General features: G+C 41.8%; 1 protein-coding gene across 4 annotated transcripts in view; it reads left to right on the forward strand.

Annotated features, from left to right (window-relative positions):
* dnmbp (dynamin binding protein) overlaps nucleotides 1-13,256 on the forward strand; it is a 63,339-nt gene extending 50,083 nt beyond the window's left edge. For 3 of the 4 annotated variants that reach the window (XM_051939502.1, XM_051939504.1, XM_022196054.2), the window contains 13 exons: nucleotides 4,599-4,813; nucleotides 5,144-5,243; nucleotides 5,602-5,749; nucleotides 6,999-7,016; nucleotides 8,008-8,207; nucleotides 8,327-8,457; nucleotides 8,579-8,683; nucleotides 9,379-9,507; nucleotides 9,602-9,937; nucleotides 10,068-10,256; nucleotides 10,360-10,558; nucleotides 11,405-12,054; nucleotides 12,160-13,256. In XM_051939502.1, the coding sequence (XP_051795462.1) occupies nucleotides 4,599-4,813; nucleotides 5,144-5,243; nucleotides 5,602-5,749; nucleotides 6,999-7,016; nucleotides 8,008-8,207; nucleotides 8,327-8,457; nucleotides 8,579-8,683; nucleotides 9,379-9,507; nucleotides 9,602-9,937; nucleotides 10,068-10,256; nucleotides 10,360-10,558; nucleotides 11,405-12,054; nucleotides 12,160-12,345 (2,606 nt within the window). In that variant the 3' untranslated portion in view covers nucleotides 12,346-13,256. The remainder of the gene's footprint in view (nucleotides 1-4,598; nucleotides 4,814-5,143; nucleotides 5,244-5,601; nucleotides 5,750-6,998; nucleotides 7,017-8,007; nucleotides 8,208-8,326; nucleotides 8,458-8,578; nucleotides 8,684-9,378; nucleotides 9,508-9,601; nucleotides 9,938-10,067; nucleotides 10,257-10,359; nucleotides 10,559-11,404; nucleotides 12,055-12,159) is intronic. The other variant, XM_051939503.1, reaches the window with a different exon arrangement.
* Nucleotides 13,257-17,858: the final 4,602 nt, after the last annotated feature.

The raw sequence follows: 17,858 nt of genomic DNA on the forward strand, positions 1-17,858 counted from the left end.
CTGTTAAAAAATGAGAAATTAAACTCCTGCAACTCCAGATTTTCTGGCATTGTTGTGTTTGTGGGAGAATTCAATAAGCGCGTTCACACGACACTTTCACTAGGGTGGTCATGATAGATCTAAAAACTGCAAAACTCATCACAGGTGTCCAAATTCCAGACAACACACTGATTCTAAGCAGGTCTTCACTTTGTATCATGGATTTGTGACGTCTTTTCCATGGTTTTCCACCAGCAAACATTTCAGAGTTCAGCTCCAGGTTTTATTATCCACCAGCGTGGTCGTCCTGCCTGGTGTGTGCATGTTTGTGTGCACTGATGGTGGGTTCCCATCCATTCTCATGGTAATTGGAGCTCTGGAATGGAGCTTCTGCAGCGGGACGCTCAGTCTCTCCACGAGGCTCAGGAGCCGGACTTCAGATTGACAATGGACTATCTCAGAATGTTTGAACTACTCTGCGCGGAGGGGCATGTGCATGTTTTTAAAGTAGTTTGAAGAAAGTTGGGAACAGCAGGTGGGTGAAGCCTCATCATCTCCCCTTTTCTACCCTCTGCTCTCTTTTTTTGTCTGTGGTGCACGGCAGTGAAAATGCATCAAATCAGAGAGAGTGCTGTAGGGAATTTTAGGGAGTGTTTGTGTCTTTACGGCTTAGGTTTAAGGGGACGTTTTCAGCTTGAATATTTACTAAAAGGCATTGATAAAGAGTGTAGAATGCAATCTGTGATAACTAATACGCATGCATTAAAGTGGGCAAAGCCAGAGATAGCATCTTTTACGTCAATCTCATCAAAGAAAAGCTGGAAAATATTGGATTTCATGTGACTCAGATGATACATATTAACCCTAAATCACAGTGGGAGCATATTTAATCCAGAAATTCACTCCCAAAAGCACACTGATCACACTCTCGCCCATTTTTGTGTAACTTTAATCTCTGCGTTCTGACCTCCAGCTGGTATCTGCTACTGAGTTTCTGTTAAATCTTTGATGGCCTTTGTTAATCTAACACTTGTGACTCTGACTTGAGTCATACTGGGTGTCAGTAGATAGACGCTGCAGTGTAGCAAGAGCTGTCTCATGTCATTTTATAGCGCTGTTACGGTCAACACAGTCCACTCCCTGATTTGTTTTGAACTATAAGCTTGAGCATGATTCATAAGGAGATAAGGAGAAGAGATGGAAATTCTAGCTGCTTCCGTGAACAAATTTCCTGGTTCCAGAGAAATCTTCAGACTCCTGTTTGAAGAAATGAGTTCACTGAGTTTTCCAGATGACTTTGCTGAGTGAATCCCAGAACATTCTCGACATGGAACTGATGTTAACAGAGCTGTTCCAGGTTTCGCTTGGCAAAGACGGCAATAGATGAGTCAGTGTACCTGCTTTTTGGACTTTAATCCGCGCTATTGCACCTGTTGGAAGCCTGTGCATTACAAACAGGGGCTTAAAGCCGTGACCCACAATGAGTTTGTGTTCAAATGAGTCTAAAATAGTAGAAGAAAGGGGATAATTACTATCTGGATATGGTAGATCATTTTGAATTCAACATTTTTTCCAGTTTACTTCAATAGTTTTTGGAAATACATACTTTAAACGAGAGAAATCGTGCATTTTTGTGCTTTTTTGTGTGTTCTTTTTCCTCATTTGTTAAAATATCAGCTCCAAATGCAGCTTTAACAGAGTTTTTTTTTTCCTGTGGTAAATGCAAAACTTATCTTATCCAAAATAATTCTCCAGTAGTTTTTGTTTTCCAAAGAACCAGATGCCAATTAGTTGTGGAACTGGAATTAAAAGCTTCCCATATTCATTAACCCATATACTCCACCCATAAGTCTGGATATGTGCAGTCTCTTTGTTTTATTTTCCAAACTCTCTACTATGTGGAATCAGGTCAGCATCTGAGCTCATTTATGGCAGATAAACACGGAAACCCCCTGCTGCTCTCCTCGTCCTTGCGTCAAGTTTTTCCCCCACATAAAGATTCTTTCCGTGTCACACCAAATCTTTATGTCTGTGTTTGACTACACTGAACACACACAAGGCTTATTGTACACTGTAGCACATAAAGAGTCAAAGCCCACGCACAATACACACACCCAGAGCTATCCAAACATCCTCTATTCTCCCTGTAAAACTCAAACATCTCCTTTAACCAGGTTGTTGTTTTTGTGCTGCAGTGAAAGAACAGTATTGTAAATGTGCCCTGAAAAGGCAATGTGAGACTTTTGGACGCTGTTTAGCGATCGACAGGTGGTGAAATTATTGGAATGACTGCTGATTTATGTCAAGACTTCTAGAAATGTTCCTAAAAGTTAACATTTCTATTGTTTTTAATCTGAATGAGAATACAGAGGACCTTTAATGGTTGTACTGAATCATTACTTTGCATTAGAGCTGGCATTCTGGAAGTGGTTCTGTGCAGCAGTTGGCTGAGTTTTATGTATTTCTTTTTCAAATATAAAATGTTGTCCTTCGCTTACTGTAAACTGGCTGTGAAATGAATTGGGTAAATTGTACTTGAGTTGTTTCATAGCTGCTGTATGTTTATGTGCAGCCATGCAAACAAACGTAATTCCTGTAGCCTCTTTATGAAACTTCACAGAACAAAGAAAAGCGAAATTCCCTCCGAAGTGGGTCAAAATCTGCACGTGACTTCAACAGGTCGGCCTCGATGGAAATAGTCGCTTATTGAAATGTGTGAAGTGGAGCATGTGATGTGAATGTGTGTGTTGAGGATCAAACGTGGGAATGAACCGATTGATTCCAATTAAATTTTGAGTCTTTTGTTTTCGGCTTCTCTGCATTGTGTCACCATGTGACTTTTAAAACCCATTAGTGGACTACTTTCTCATCGGCGAGGGGAGAAAATGCAGGAGTGCTGGCAGTTGGCGCTGACGGATGCTGCAGGCTGCAAGCGATGAGAAAAGCTCCTTTGGGTCGAGGTTTAGCCAAGTCACGTGAAGAGAGAGAGGGATGAGGTCAGGGTGTGAGGGAGACAAAAGGCAGGTGACCCAGTAAGACCACACACGGTGCTGTTTACAAAATAGAAAAAATTGTGTCTTGAAATGTAAGAAGTTGAGCATAAATGCTTCACAAAGTGAAGAAGATTCTTCCACAATCCTCCAATGAGAAGTGGGTATTTTACAGAGCCAGTGGTCTCTTAAGGGTTAAGTTTTTTTTTTTTAAAGCTATGCATGCTTTTGTGCAATTTCCACAAAACTGTGAATTTGTCGCTGTTTGTCTGTGCGAGTAGCATGCAAGTGTGCAAATTCCTGCATGGGGTAAGATCAGGGTAAGCAGAGTTAACTTCATTAGGCTCTGACAGCATCTGTTCGAGGAGGAAGAATGACGTCACTTTCATCCGTCAACACAACGCAGCACATGCTGAGTCTCCTCCTGCTGAGGCATCCCCGATCCACTAACTGTAATACACACGAACTGAAGTCAGTGTTCCCCCCCGCACAGTTTTACTTGATCATAATATCATGCTTCAACATGGTATGCATTATTTGTTGCAGTTCGTGTATTGTATGTGCAGGTGTTTCTGTAATTACGCTGATAATCTAAGATCCTGTTGTGCTTTCTTAGGATAAAGACACAGTAGCAGATATGGTGAGATATGTAGAAATATGTTATCATAGCAGCTAGCAGTTGTGGAAAGTATTACCAGTGTAGTATACTTAAGTATTTTCTTGTAGTGGTGCGTAATGGTTCGAGTACATTACATTGCTGAGGGGAAATGTTGTTCTTGTCACTGTGTGAATCCCAAAACCCACCTGCAGATTTTGAAAAGTGTTTTCTACAACAACTGCACCATTTTTCAGAACTAAAAATCGTGAAATCGGAATCATTTTTCATCAGTTTTCAACTGCCCTTGGAGTTTATCTGTGACTTGCTTCACCAAATCTAAGCTTACAGTTGTGATATTTTATCAGATTATAGAATTTAAATGCATCTTATCACAAACACATACAGCAGCAGTGGTCATTCCTTACACTCTCCATGTACAATGTTCATGAGCCCCACAGACAGATCCTATTCCCATCACTCTCCGGTGCTGTTATCTGTCTTCCCCCTGTCCCTCTCTAACTGCCTCTTCTTTAAAGTCTGCTCCGTCCCTGAGAGCCTATACGTCTGTAGTTGCTGTCACAAGCCATTGTGCCGCGCACAAAGAGCCCGAGTCCAATCCAGTTTTGTGTCCATTCATAAAAAGCAGCGATGCGTGAACCAGGCTTTTCCCCTCCAGTCCCAGGCTCCCCCAGAGATCAGCGCTGTTCCAGTGATAGCAGAGACATTGATCAAAAGCTTGTCAGACAAGACGAAGAGTGCTGGGCGGACCGGGTGGGTGGGCAGGAGTGTGTTTGGTTCTAAATGAACGGGGACGTGGGCTGGGAAACTTCTTCTCTTGACTCTTCCCACTGTCATCTCTACAATACCCCCTTCATTTGCCTTTTTGCCACAACAAGGTTTGCGTTTTTGCAACCTTCATGGCAATTCATGGGCAGAAATTGTTAAATTAATTGTATGGATTTGTCTTAAATAATATAATAATCAGAGGAGCACTGACTGATGAGAAAAAAAAACCTTTCTTACCTTTCCAGAAATGACGCTTTTGTCTTCCCAACCCAAACCACTGGATTCCCTGCCGACCTTGGACACGACCCCCGCCGCCGGTACAGGGGCCGAGGATCCTGAGCTGAGGATGCTGGAGAAGAGGTCGAAGGTCATCGAGGAGCTGCTCCAGACGGAGGGGGACTACATCAAAGATCTGCAGATGTGTGTCGAGGAGATCATTGAGCCTCTGCAGAGGAAGCAGGTAGCAAAATGGAAACGCAGCAGAAAATTTAGGAAATATGATAATAAATGGATGTGTGCAGAAGAAGAGGTGGTGTGAAGACTTCATCTGAAAAAGGTTGAAAATCTAGAATGCTGTAAATAATGAGATCTACATGCCTGTTGTCAGGAAGGACAAAGAAGTACAAAGGAACATCGTTAAAGATTGTACAACTACAACACAGACTGATTATAAAAAACCCGAATACTCATATATTTGAATTGAAACTCTGTATTTTTTGGTTTTGCATGTGTCAGTAAACACCTCTGAAGGAATCTTAGCAGTGTTTTAACCCGTTCTGTCTTTGTGAAGGTGAAGAATGTGGACTTTGAAGGGCTCTTCGGCAACATCAGCTCTGTGATCGACCTGTCACAACGGCTGTTTGATGCCCTGAAGGAGACGGACTCTACAGGTGAGGAGCCAGTTTTCAAAAGACGCACGACCAATCAGGAAGCTTGTTTCCAGAGAAGCATTCTGTGTACTATACTTTACTCGTGTCTCAGCCATAGACTGTCACCTGACTGAATTTTATTGGCTGTAAATGCAGGTTGAAGTTAGTCAGCTTTAAATGAAGGAAGCAAAGTATGTCTGTATAAAGCAATGTTTAATTTATGGTTGTGTTGTGTAGAAGTGGTCCAAGCTGTCTGTCTGTACTGACCCAACTTTTTTGTGTGTTGTGAGTATTTTCAGTAAAACCTGTCTTCCTCCTCCTTCCTTTCCTGCCTCCGTTCCTAAATTAACCCTTACATTTCCGTGCACTGTCTCCTCAGGAAAAGTATTTCTGGACTTCAAAGCCGAGCTGGAAGAGGTGTACAAGATTTACTGCCAAAACCATGACGATGCCATCTCTCTGCTGGAGAGCTACGAGAAAGACGAAAACGTCCAGCGCCACGTGTTGGAGTGTCTGGAAAGACTGAGGTGAGTCGCAGAGAAAATGTCAGAAAAGGTTAATTATTAGCTATAGATTGTAGGTTTGATCTGTGTGGTTTACTCTTTAAAAAAGTCTTTTGCACGTGAGTGAGAAACAGAAATGTGCATGTTGTGTGTGCGAGCATGAAACCAACTTAGCAAGCAAGAGTGCCACTAATACGAAGTTTGAGTAAAATATTAACTGTAAGTCTTTTGATTATTTAGAGTTCAAAAAGTGAAAAAAACAATGGGAACTGTGTTGCTAGTGTTATTTGAAACCAGCTTATGGAATAGAAAAATACATGTAGAGTCTGTTGATTTTTAATCAGCTCAGATTCAAAATACAGTTAAAAAAACCTTTCTTGTTATGGAATAAATTTTCCTCCATCATATTCACATGAAGTTAATTTATGATGGGTTTTCTCTGCAGACTTTGGACTATAATGCGTGGGCAAGTTATGAGAGGGTAGAGCTGTCACTGTGTAACTTTAAACAAAACAACTGCTTTATCAGTTTTCGTATTCAAGTCTGTCCTCTCAAACTGAGCCACCTCAGTTTGTAGTCCGTCCTGCTGTCAGCGTGCTCTGTCTCACGTTGGTTCTGTAAACCCTCAGTATTGTGGAGCACTTCAAGAATGTGCTCTACCTGGTTTCTCCTGTCTGGTTTCACCGTGACTCAGGTACTTGAGTTGTCTGAAATACAGTCCTCCCTCTGTGTTTGAAGATAAACACAATTCCTTATTGGCTGGAGTCTGGACCCGTAGTCAAAAGCAAAAGTGCAATGTGCATCTAAAACAGCGCTCACTGCCCATCCCTTGTCCGCAATACGTTTTTAGTTTCCTTTTCTTACTTCTGAAATCTGTCATTTTGTAAGACTTACGTAAACGGGCTCGCTGTGACAATAATCGCTTTTTCTGAAAATGCGTCTCTCTTGCCACTTATTAAGCCTTGAAAAGGTCATGTGTGCTGCCACTTTGTGGAAACTGAAGTTTTGCTGCCAGCCTGGGCCCCCGTCCAGGTTGACGAGAAAATTCACCAAACACAACCATAACAACCAGTGACGTAGCTGGTGTCGCTGTTTTACTGACCGTGGAGTTAAATCATGTGGTTTTAGTCAATGCAAAGGCAAACCCTTCCTTTAGAAATGTGCAGAATGTTAGACTTGCTGCAAAATTAAACATTTATTCAGGTGTACGGCTTGCAGTATAAATCCTGTTTTTGTCATCTTTTCTATCTCCCTCCATCCTCCCCTTCAACAGGGCCATTTATCGCGAGTGGTAAGTCTGCAGTGTCGTCATGATTTCCAGCATGAGAATCAACTTGACCGCATGCTCATTGCTCACTAACCCCTATTTACAAATGATCTCTGTGTGTGTGTGTTTTATGTGATAGCTAAAAATGAAAGTGTGGCTTTAAAACCATCTCTTCTGGCCTTGTTGGGCCTTTTCATTTTCCCCTCATTGGGATGAAATGGGCTCCTTAATATTTTTGTCGTTTGTGTTTGCATGTGGGCGTGTATTCTTTACCATTGTTGTGCAGAAAAGCATTTCCAATCGATGTCCTTGACCCCTCTATTTGCCCTCTTTTATGGATGTGCAAAAAATGGTTGATCTTGTGAAACACATCTAATGCCATCTACTGGACTAAAACGGCACCAGCAATTTACACTAACACAGGTGTATATAACAGCAAGAGGCAACTTTCTCAATATTATGAGATAATTTTGCATTTTTCTATGTTGTATTACAAAAAAAATAAAGGTCAGAACAACTACAATAAGTTTCTGATCTGCAGTTTTTGCTTGCAGATGTGGTGAAAATCAGGAAACCCTGTATATTTAATGTGAAGTCTAGTGATTTCCACTATGACGTGTTATCTCCTAATAATGAGAAAATGTATTTAAATCCAAGTAATGCCAAAATAAATCACTCAAGTTGCCCTTGTGTGAGCTGTTTTTCCTCTAGATCGCATTGAAACTAAGCAAATCAATATTTTTGTGCCTCCCCTGTTTTACAAGCACCATACTGATCATCATCAGAATATATGCACATATGATGATGGTTCCTTTCATTGGCTCTTGTAATCCATATGATAGAGACATGTGGGACATGTTTCCATCATAGTAAGTACAGGGTAGTGCATGGGAAGAAAACAGTCAATCAGTAGCTGTGGTTGTGACTGTACTCTGATTCTGAACTCACTCACACGTCACCTGTTCTGTTTTGCCCCTCACCTGCTCACACTATATGCTCTCCGCCTCTTTTTCAGGGGTAAAACAAACTACATCAACCTCGGCTCTTTCTTGATCAAGCCAGTGCAGCGGGTGATGCGTTACCCGCTGCTGCTGATGGAGCTGCTGGGGGCGACGCCGGACAGCCACCATGACCGGCAGCAGCTGACTCAGGCTGTGCAGGCCGTCAAGGAGATCAACGTAAACATCAACGAGTACAAGCGGCGGAAAGACCTCGGTAAAAGCCTCCGTTGCCGTTTAAAGATGCCAAACTGTTTCTGACAACCTCCAGTTTAGAGGTTCAACTCTTACATTGTCTGCGCCTCTTGTCTCACATTTCCCCCCTGCTGCCCACAGTGATGAAGTACAGGAAAGGAGATGAAGACACCTTCATTGACAAGATCTCCAAGCTGAGCATGCACTCCATTATTAAAAAATCAAACCGCGTCAGCAGCCACCTCAAGCACCTCACGGGAATTTCCCCTCAGGTACATGATGCTCGGAGCAAAGTTTATAACCTAAGTGGCGCGAAAACTGCGAAATGTTGCGAATGGAAAGCTTTTTTTGTACTGGTTTTGATCTCCGTTTGTCTTCTTTACTTTTTCCCAGATTAAAGACGAAGCGTTTGATGAGGCGGAGAAGAAGTTCAGGCTGCAGGAGAGGCTCATCAAGTCTTTTATCAGGGATATTTCCTTGTACCTGCAGCATATCAGGGTAAGAGCTCATTACCATAAACACAACACAAGAAAACCCCAAGAAAAATGTAGAATGCTGCTTTGAATTGGATTCTAATGAATAGTAATGTAATATTTAAATGATGAAAGGCTATCTTTTAAATGTCTAAAAAGGAAATGTATGTGATCCATGATATGGATCTGTTTTGCATTAGGATTATAAAGCATTTTAATGGTTAAAAAAAATACATACCCTAACATTTAATAGTGTTAAAAATAACAGTAAAATTAATGTGCAAGAGGTTAATTTTCAGCACATCAGGGTAGCAGCTCATTACGATAAACACAAGAAAATCTCCAGAAAATTGCGTTCAGTGTTGTTTTTTATCTCCCTGAAAGTATTTTTAGACTTAAATGAATTCAAAATTAAATCCTAAATGAATTATATCGTAATTATGAAGCCTAATAGAGCATAAATGAAGATGGGCTTCTCTTTAAACATTTTCAAACAAACAATTCATATTGATATAGCTCTGTTTTGCATTCCAATTTTAAGACATTTTGATGGTTTAAAAAATACTACACAAACAATTATGACAAAAATAACAGTAAGATTAATGTACAAGAGGTTAATCTACATCACTTTTGTCTTTATGTATACTACGCATGTACTCCATTAATTGAATATTTTGTAATATTTGGGTTGTAACTGTGAAAATATACCTCTCTCTTCAGGAATCGGCATCAGTGAAGGTCTTGGCTGCCATCAGTTTCTGTGACATCTACACTGAGCGCAGCCTGCTGGACCCTGAACGCTTCCAGAGAGCTCACCGCTGCATCAGCGACAAGCAGTTCACACAGTTTGTAAGTCCTCTTTCTCTGTTTAGCCTCACTTAGACCATAGAAGTGCATTGTGGAACATCCTCTGATCACTCTGATCCACTCTTCCCTCGAGCAGAAGGAGCGCACCGAGGCCTTAGTCATCAACCCGCTCACCCAGCTCCTCCTCATGTTCGCCGGGCCCCACAAACTCATCCAGAAACGCTTCGACAAGCTGCTGGACTACGACAACTGCAAGGAGCGAGCAGATCGGCTGAAGGACCGGCGGGTGCAGGACGAGCTGCAGGTGGCCCGAAACAACTACGAGGCGCTCAACGCACAACTTCTGGACGAGCTTCCTAAGTTCCACGGTGCAGCAGAGGAGCTGTTTACTGGCTGCGTGAGGGCCTTCGCTCAGGCCCAGAAGGACTTCATGAAGACGACACTGGGAGAGCTGAAGCCTCTCCTACAGGTTGTGAGTGGGACTTTGTTGATGAAGGTGTTAGCAGCAAAAAAATTGACACTTTCTTTAACTCACATCTCCAATTTTACTGCCCTCATACTATGCTATTAACTGTACTTTTTTTCTTTACCTTTAACTCCAGTTTTCTAACCGAGTCGGTACAGAGGGAAACTTGATTGCACAGTTTCAAGAAGAATACAGTCGAGTCCTTCAACTTCTTCAGAGCTTTAGCTTCTGCCCAGAGAACCTGCCTCCAGCCACAGTCACGAAAAAGCCCTTCGAGAAGAAAACTCTGGAGAAGCAGACCTCTAAAAAGCAGCTGCAGGGACCTGTGAGTTCGACTCTAATCCCATTTTCCTTATTTTCGTAAATAACAGACAAGAAGTTTCACTACTGCAATATGATCTCGCCTTAAGTCGTGTGTTTCCTTTCAGCCCAACTACATCATGCAGACTGATGAGCACCGTGCAGGACTGATGGTACGCTATGGGCCTGAGAAACTTTTCCAGGCCGAGAGGAACTTTAATGCTGCCCAAGATTTGGATGTTTCCATACTGGAGGGAGATCTTGTGGGTGTGATCAAGCAGCAGGACCCTATGGGTAGCCATAACCGCTGGCTCATTGATAATGGAGGTGGGTTGCTTATTCTCTCATACCTAATACAGGGTTTCTGTAGGGCATTAAAAAGCATTAAGTCATTAAGTTGATTTTGCGAAAATTAAAGGGGAGCTTCGGTTTTTTTCAACCTGGGGTCTGTTTTCATATGTCATTTCATACATGTGAGTGATGGAGAAATGAATTTTCGACACAGCTCCAGTATTTAGCCAGGCAGGCAGCTTAGCAGCTTTGGCGCGATTTTGGAACGAGATTTGCTTTCTAGCGTCCTGAGATTTGGATACAGACCACAACAAAGAGCGATTGCCAAGTAATGTGGAGGTTTTCGTTCACTTCTCATCTCTACTATGTTGTGGGACACTCATTGAGACTATCTGAGCCGGTCAGTGTGGGAAAAAAAGCACGTTAGGGCGGACTTTGACGCGGGGGGGGCAGCTGCCCCATACTTTTCGCTAGCTGAGCTGCTAGCTGAGCTGCTAAGCTGCCTGCCTGGCTAAATACTGGAGCTATGTCGAAAATTCATTTCTCCATCACTCACATGTATGAAATGACATGTGAAAACAGACCCCAGGTTGAAAAAAAACGAAATTCCCCTTTAAGGCCTTAAATGGCATTAAAAATGACTAAATTTGATTCTTAATGGCATTAAAAATTCTTTCTGCAGTTTTCAAGGAAAATATTTGATAATAATAATATATAATTATAGACTAGGATTTGTCAGATCTGTGCATCTGCGTAAACATGCCGAAGCACTGTGATAATTGTTCCAGCCAGTTGGGTAAAATTACAGAAACCCTGTAATATGAAAACAGATTAGCTTTTTAGCCATAGAATCTGTTGACATTTCTTCTTTTCTTTTCGCAGTCACCAAGGGTTTTGTGTACAGCTCCTTCCTCAAGCCCTACAACCCACGCAGGAGCCACTCTGACGTCTCCATCGAGAGCCAGTCGTCCAATGAGTCGGGCTACGGTGGCTCCTCCCCTGTTTTCTCCCGCCAGAACAGCAACAGCACTCTGACCTTTAACCAGGAAACGGCCACAGTCAGCTTTTCCACATCGCAGCCCCAAAGCCAATCCTCGCCACACCCGTCTCTGGACTCCGCCTCGTCTCGCAGGAGTCACCTCAGAGATGCACCCAACCTTGAATCTGCCAGTCAGACCAACTCCATGAACTCCTCACCGCGCAATCCTTCAAACCGCCGGGACTTTACAGACCAAACGCACCGAAACACTCCCAGTCGCAGAGATGCAGAACCTTCGTACCGACACTCTGGCAATCACAGAGACTCGTACGATACGGGTTACGGACACAAGGAGACGTCGGACCTCTCTGAGACAGACTCTTGCTCCTCACAAAGAAACAATCGTGCAGAGCGGTGTGGACACACAGAGAAAAGTTATAGCTCCTATCAGTGGAGAAACGGCGATAGTAGCAGCCAGAAGAAGTCTGCTTACTCCAGAGAGGAGTACAATGAGCCGGAGCCAGAACTGGAGAGCGAACTGGACGGTCATCAGGTGAGATTTAGTTCAACTTTTATGATGTTGAGTTGAGCTTCCTCTGCTGCCCCCAAGTGACCAAACACATGAACTAACACCGCTTTTCTTTTTGTTTGTTAACAGATTTACTACGCTCTCTACTCCTTCAATGCCCGTTGCGCCAATGAACTGAGCATCTCAGCAAATCAGCAGCTGCGGATACTGGAGTTCCAGGACATGAACGGCAACAGCGAGTGGTGGCTCGGCGAGGCAGGAGGTCGACAAGGATACGTGCCTTCCAACTACATCCGCAAATCGGAATACACCTGAACAAGTGTTGTCTTTACGGACGACACATGAGACTGGACTTGTGAGCAGAAGGAACAAAAAGACAAGCATCTTGACACGCTGTGACTTATTTTTGACTTGATGTCATGGAGTTTGATAGTGAGAAGGACTGACTAGTGCAGCAAACTCTGCTCCTGAAAGTTCGCATCATATGCCTATATTTATGGACTTTTTATATTGTTTTTACTTACTGGAAACTGCACCCTACCCTCCTAGTTTCCAATGAAAAACCTGTGAATTGCACCAGATTTTTTGCCATGTTCTCTGGTTCTAAAGACAATGAAATGTAAGTGGAAGAGAACACTCCTGAAGGATAGCATATTGGGAGATTCCAATGGAAATGTGAATGTTTTGGGTTCAGACTAGCTCATTTAAACCAACATCAAATGTTATGCAGACAGACTGACCTAAACACTGTGTTAATCACTTTTTTCTGCATGTGGTTTATGACACCACTGTTATGGTGCATGAATATGGGATAATTTTACACCATACAGTTCAACAATCAAGGTTTGAGGCACTTATGATGGTTGCAAGTTTGAAGAGTCTTCAGAGGCATCAACACGAGTTTGGAGTTTTGCGTGAGATTAACATGGACCATTTGCATTAAAATTGAGGACAAAGTTAAAAGGCATATTACATATGGTTTACAAGCACTCCTTCTGAACTTTGTCAGTAACCTGAATACATTTTTTTACTGGGTTTACTGTGTAAACAGGTAATTACCCACTTTCCTGCAAGAGGAGGCTAACAAACAGGGAGAGAGATTGTGGTTAAGTCTCCTCCACATGTACATTAAAGGCTATATAATACTGTATATTGAGAATATGCATATTGCGCCCACTGTAAAGTGATCACTGTTTGAATAAAACAACAGCTCAGCTGACAAATTATGACAGTCTGGAAAAATAATTTCTGTTAGCTCGAGTATCTTAGCATTTTTGGTTATTAACAGACCACATGATGATATAATCTGTCATTAGTAGATAGGAGAGCTTCTATTTTTCACATCAGAATCTGAATTTGTTTTATTGCCCATTCGGTTTTCACACCCAATGAGTCAATGACCATGCAGAACTATAACATTGTGTGTTGTAGGTCTCACTCATCTGATTCAGTATGCAAAGTCACACTGAAAACAAAATAGAACCAGACAAAACTTTTTCTCAGAGATGACAGACATCTTAAAGGTACTTTATTGTTAACTCTGGCAGTCCACACTTGGGTTGTGATGTGAAATGATCCTGGGCAGAATAAAGGATAATATAGAAAGTGTTTTAGTGGCAAATCACCAATGGGAAAAATGCCACAGTTCACTACAATAGCACCTAATAGGATAACTTCAAATGAGAAAGGGAAAGCAAACAGGGTAAAGTATTTCTTTTTGTTTATTTTCAGTTGTTATTTTCAGCCATAAAAGTACAGTCAACATCTTTAATGTGCATTTTTTTTCAAATAATGACAAATATATATAAAATAATTTAAAGTAACAATATTTTTGCTGTTTTAAAATGCAGTAAAAAAAATGTCATTTTTTTAGTCAAATGTAAAAGCAAATTGCCATTCATAAAAATATAGATTTTTGTAAATTATTGACAATTTTTGTCAGCTTTTTTTCTGTGTAGTTAAATAAAACTTTCAAAATCTGTAAAATTACAATTAATTGTTCAAAATATTAAGGTGGAAAACCGTTTACTCTCAAAAAAACTTAGTGTAGAGAAGTATTTGGCTCCCCAATGAATATGACTAAAGTATCTACAACTCAGGATAGTGTGCTAAAACACTTCATGCGCAAACTGCAGTAGTGTTCAGTTTTATTAATCCTGCAGTCACAACAGTGACACTAAAAATATGCAAGCGAATAAACTGGAAAGGATTTTTTTTCGCATGAACTTCTTTGTCTCATTCCTCCGTGTGTCGCTTTGACTTCATTTGAACATGAGCATATTTGAATGAACTGTTTGCTGCTGCTTTCTTTCCATCTCAGAGAAGTATGGCACCAACCAGCTGCTGGATGCTCGGGTTCTCCTCATCTCCCAGGAGAAATGTAAAGCTCCTCATGTTTATGGAGAATTGCTGGACGATAGCGTGTTCTGTGCTGGCAACGTGCAAGGAGGCGCTGACTCCTGCCAGGTTTGTACACAAGTGTGTGCTTTTTATTGTTCTTTGTGGAAGATATGCGATTATTAATGTAACAACATGCATCTTTGGGCCCCTGCAGGGTGACTCTGGAGGCCCTCTGGTGTGTGAGCGTAATGGGACCCACTATGTTGTCGGTGTGGTGAGCTGGGAGACGGTTGCGGCAAGAAATACAAGCCTGGTGTTTACGCCAATGTGGGGAGATTTGTTGACTGGATCGCTCGTCATTTACTCTCATGAGAATCCATGTTGCACAGGTGTTAAAGAAATGCGGCCACTGACTCTGTCATGTCCCGTTGTGTCAGAGAAGGTCACTCCACCTCCATTATGACGTGGTGTTAAACATGTATTATCTCATATGTATCAGCTCATTTACACTTCTGTGTTGTAATTATATTACCCTTCCAACGGTATAATTCTTTGTTTTTGCCAGCTGAGTTGCAACAACTCCTGAATAATAAGGATTTCCGAGAAAGACCTTTGATTCAACACAACTGCAGCTTTGCTTTGGACAGTTTTGTGGCTGACTGGACCTTGACTATCATATGTTTTTTTTTAAAGCAAACTCGCTGTCATGAGGTTAATCCATTCTGTTTACCCTCAGGTCTTTGTGCTCTTCCTGGCTGCTACAATAAAACCTCTCACTGCTCGGCCAAACCTTGCTTTAGTGAGCCCAGATGAAATGAGAGCTTTATCCCAGAACAGCGCAGTTGTGTGGAGTCTGGCAGAAGCTGTTTAAGCCTCAATTTAGCCAATGCATGATTGTTCCCAAAGACACAAGTAAGACAAAAATATGTGTAGTTCCTTGTTACATTTCCAACACATACAGTATTCTAATAACATACTTACATTGTCTTAAACTACTTTTTCTGCTGCTAAATGGGTTTAGAGATGATATTAATACAGAATATTCAAATAATAAAGGAATCTTTTATGATAAAAAGTAGTGATGGTGAAATCGAAGCTTCATGAAACAATGAACCACTTTGACACATCTGCTTCAAGAATGACACATTGCTTCGAAGCATTTGACACAACCAGAAGAGTGACATCTGCTGGTCCTGTGTCAGAACTGCATCCAAGTGGAAAAAAAAAGAAAAAGCCTCAGGACTGCTTGTCTCACACTGTTTTGTACTTGCAATAAATGTTTTAAAGCGTTATATATGTATGTTTGTGTGCATATATGTATAGTGTGTTTCTATGAATGAATGTGTGTTGTGTATGAGTGAATCTGTGCATATGTATCTGTGTGTTATTTAATGTATGAAATGCAACTGGATATATCTAAACTAAATTCTAACTAAATGTATACTCTCCCTAACTTCTCTCAAAATGACAAATGGCAAATGCACTAGCGTGATCTCCTCCTCTCAAAAACCCACAATTTGAGGAGTGACTCAGACCCCTATGCCTTTTAAGACCTGGACAGATTGAAACGTCCAACCCCTTCAAAGTTCGCTCGAAGCACCGCAACACGCGATGTGACGTAGCGAGGCCTCGTTCTCAATAGTCACGTGATTGTGGGCGTGCTGAAGCAGGGATCGAAACACCGTCTCGGAACACTTTCGCTTCAAAAGCTCGGTACTGTGTCGAGCAAACTGGCTCGAGCGTAACATCACTAATAAAAAGCTGCTCTCAGTAATCTTTCACAGTGAGCAGATGTTCTTGTGTTGCAGGTCCATGGTCCAGATGTGGACATCGAACAGGCCAGGGGGTCTGGCACCGTGTACTTCCTAGAGCACCTCCTCCTTTTGCATTCTTCATATGGGATGGAAATAAAGTAACGCTGGTTTAGCACGTCCATCAAAGGCCTGTAGGTGTGAAGCAGGAAGTCGTACTGCTTAAAGCCATCTTCACCAACTTCAATCTGATCTTGGGGCTGGAGGAACTCATCCTGATGGACCACGCAGCAGTTGGGCAGGTTCTTGATCAGGCGGTTGGTGAGGCTGGTTTTCCCTCCATTGGTTATGCCGCCGATGCTGATGATGTACTTCATGTTTTCAGATTGGTCAAAGCTCGGAAAAAGGGTCAAAAACGTCGACAAAAACCGAGTCGGGAGTGATCAGACGTGAAAGAGAAGGTTGCAGCAGGAAACGTCAACTACTCGAGTCCTCCATGGCACTTGAGTTTAGTGTGTAAGGTAAGAGCAGAAAGGGAGCTGCCACTCGGACGCGGTTCTTCCACCAAGAGAGGACCTCTTTCTGCTGTTGCTGCTACACATACTGCCCTAGTTGAGGTTTGAGGTGGAATATTCCTTTGAACCAGCCCCTCAGGTCTCGGAGGATTTTGGATGGAATACTCAGTTAAACCAACATTTTAGGTGAATGTCCAGGGATTTTTGGTGGAATGTTCCTTTAAGGTGGATGTGTGAGGACCTTGTAGGTGGAATACTTCCTGAAACCAACCTTTTAGGTCAACATTCAAAGATTTAAGGTGGAATATTCCTTTAAACCAACCTAAATTTCAAGTTTTGATCATTATCAAGTAAACCTCAATCCAGATTCCTCATAATGATGTTTGAGATTTATGCTGCTGTTATTTGTTTAGTCCAGACTAAATGACAGAAATTCACAACTGTAATTTTATTTCAGGACTCTGTTATTAAATGTCAGAACAATCCATGTGACTCTAAAAACTCAACAGCTTTACAAACTCTAAGATTAAACTCTCCACAAGAGTGGAGAGTTTAGTGGAACTAAAACCCTTCACGTCTCCACAAGGATCCAAAATAAGTTGGACTTCTACATGAGAGCTTTAATTATTCTTCATCTGCTTCCTGAAAAGTTTGGTCAATAAAAGACAAAAACTAATATTTTCAGCTGAAGTAAAGACAGACTTTGTGATTTTTCTGCTCACATGTTGTGTTGCTGTAAACTTACTCTTTCAAATAAATAGCCTACTAACCCCCTGGCAACCAGTGTTTGTCCTGTTTTTGTGTCACTCCTCGGTGATCCGAGACAGCCAATCATAATGTTTTTTGAGCAACACACCATACTATAACATTTTTACAATAATGGTTCTACGATGGAACCAGTTTGACATGTTCAGGTGTTCTTTGTGTGAAAACTCAGAGATTTCAGGTATCAGAAGGTGGTTTTCAACTTTCTTTGTTAACTTTCTGCTTCAACTTTAAACTAAATTTACTTCACTAAGCCAGCCCTCTGGACTTGCAGTAAGCTGTGTTCCTATTGGCTGTCCAGGTGGCTGCTCAGCGTTATCAGGAACACCTGAGCAGCTCAGTGTCTTCCTGCTGTGTTTGGTTGCAGTCAAACATTTCCTCTGCTTCTCTTCACTGAACTGGGTTTGGCTCTGTTGCTTTAGTTTGTTTTTTAGGCGTTGGCTTGCAGCTTGCAGCA

The sequence above is a fragment of the Acanthochromis polyacanthus genome, chromosome 19 (genome assembly GCF_021347895.1).
Source record: "Acanthochromis polyacanthus isolate Apoly-LR-REF ecotype Palm Island chromosome 19, KAUST_Apoly_ChrSc, whole genome shotgun sequence".
NCBI lineage: Eukaryota > Metazoa > Chordata > Actinopteri > Pomacentridae > Acanthochromis > Acanthochromis polyacanthus.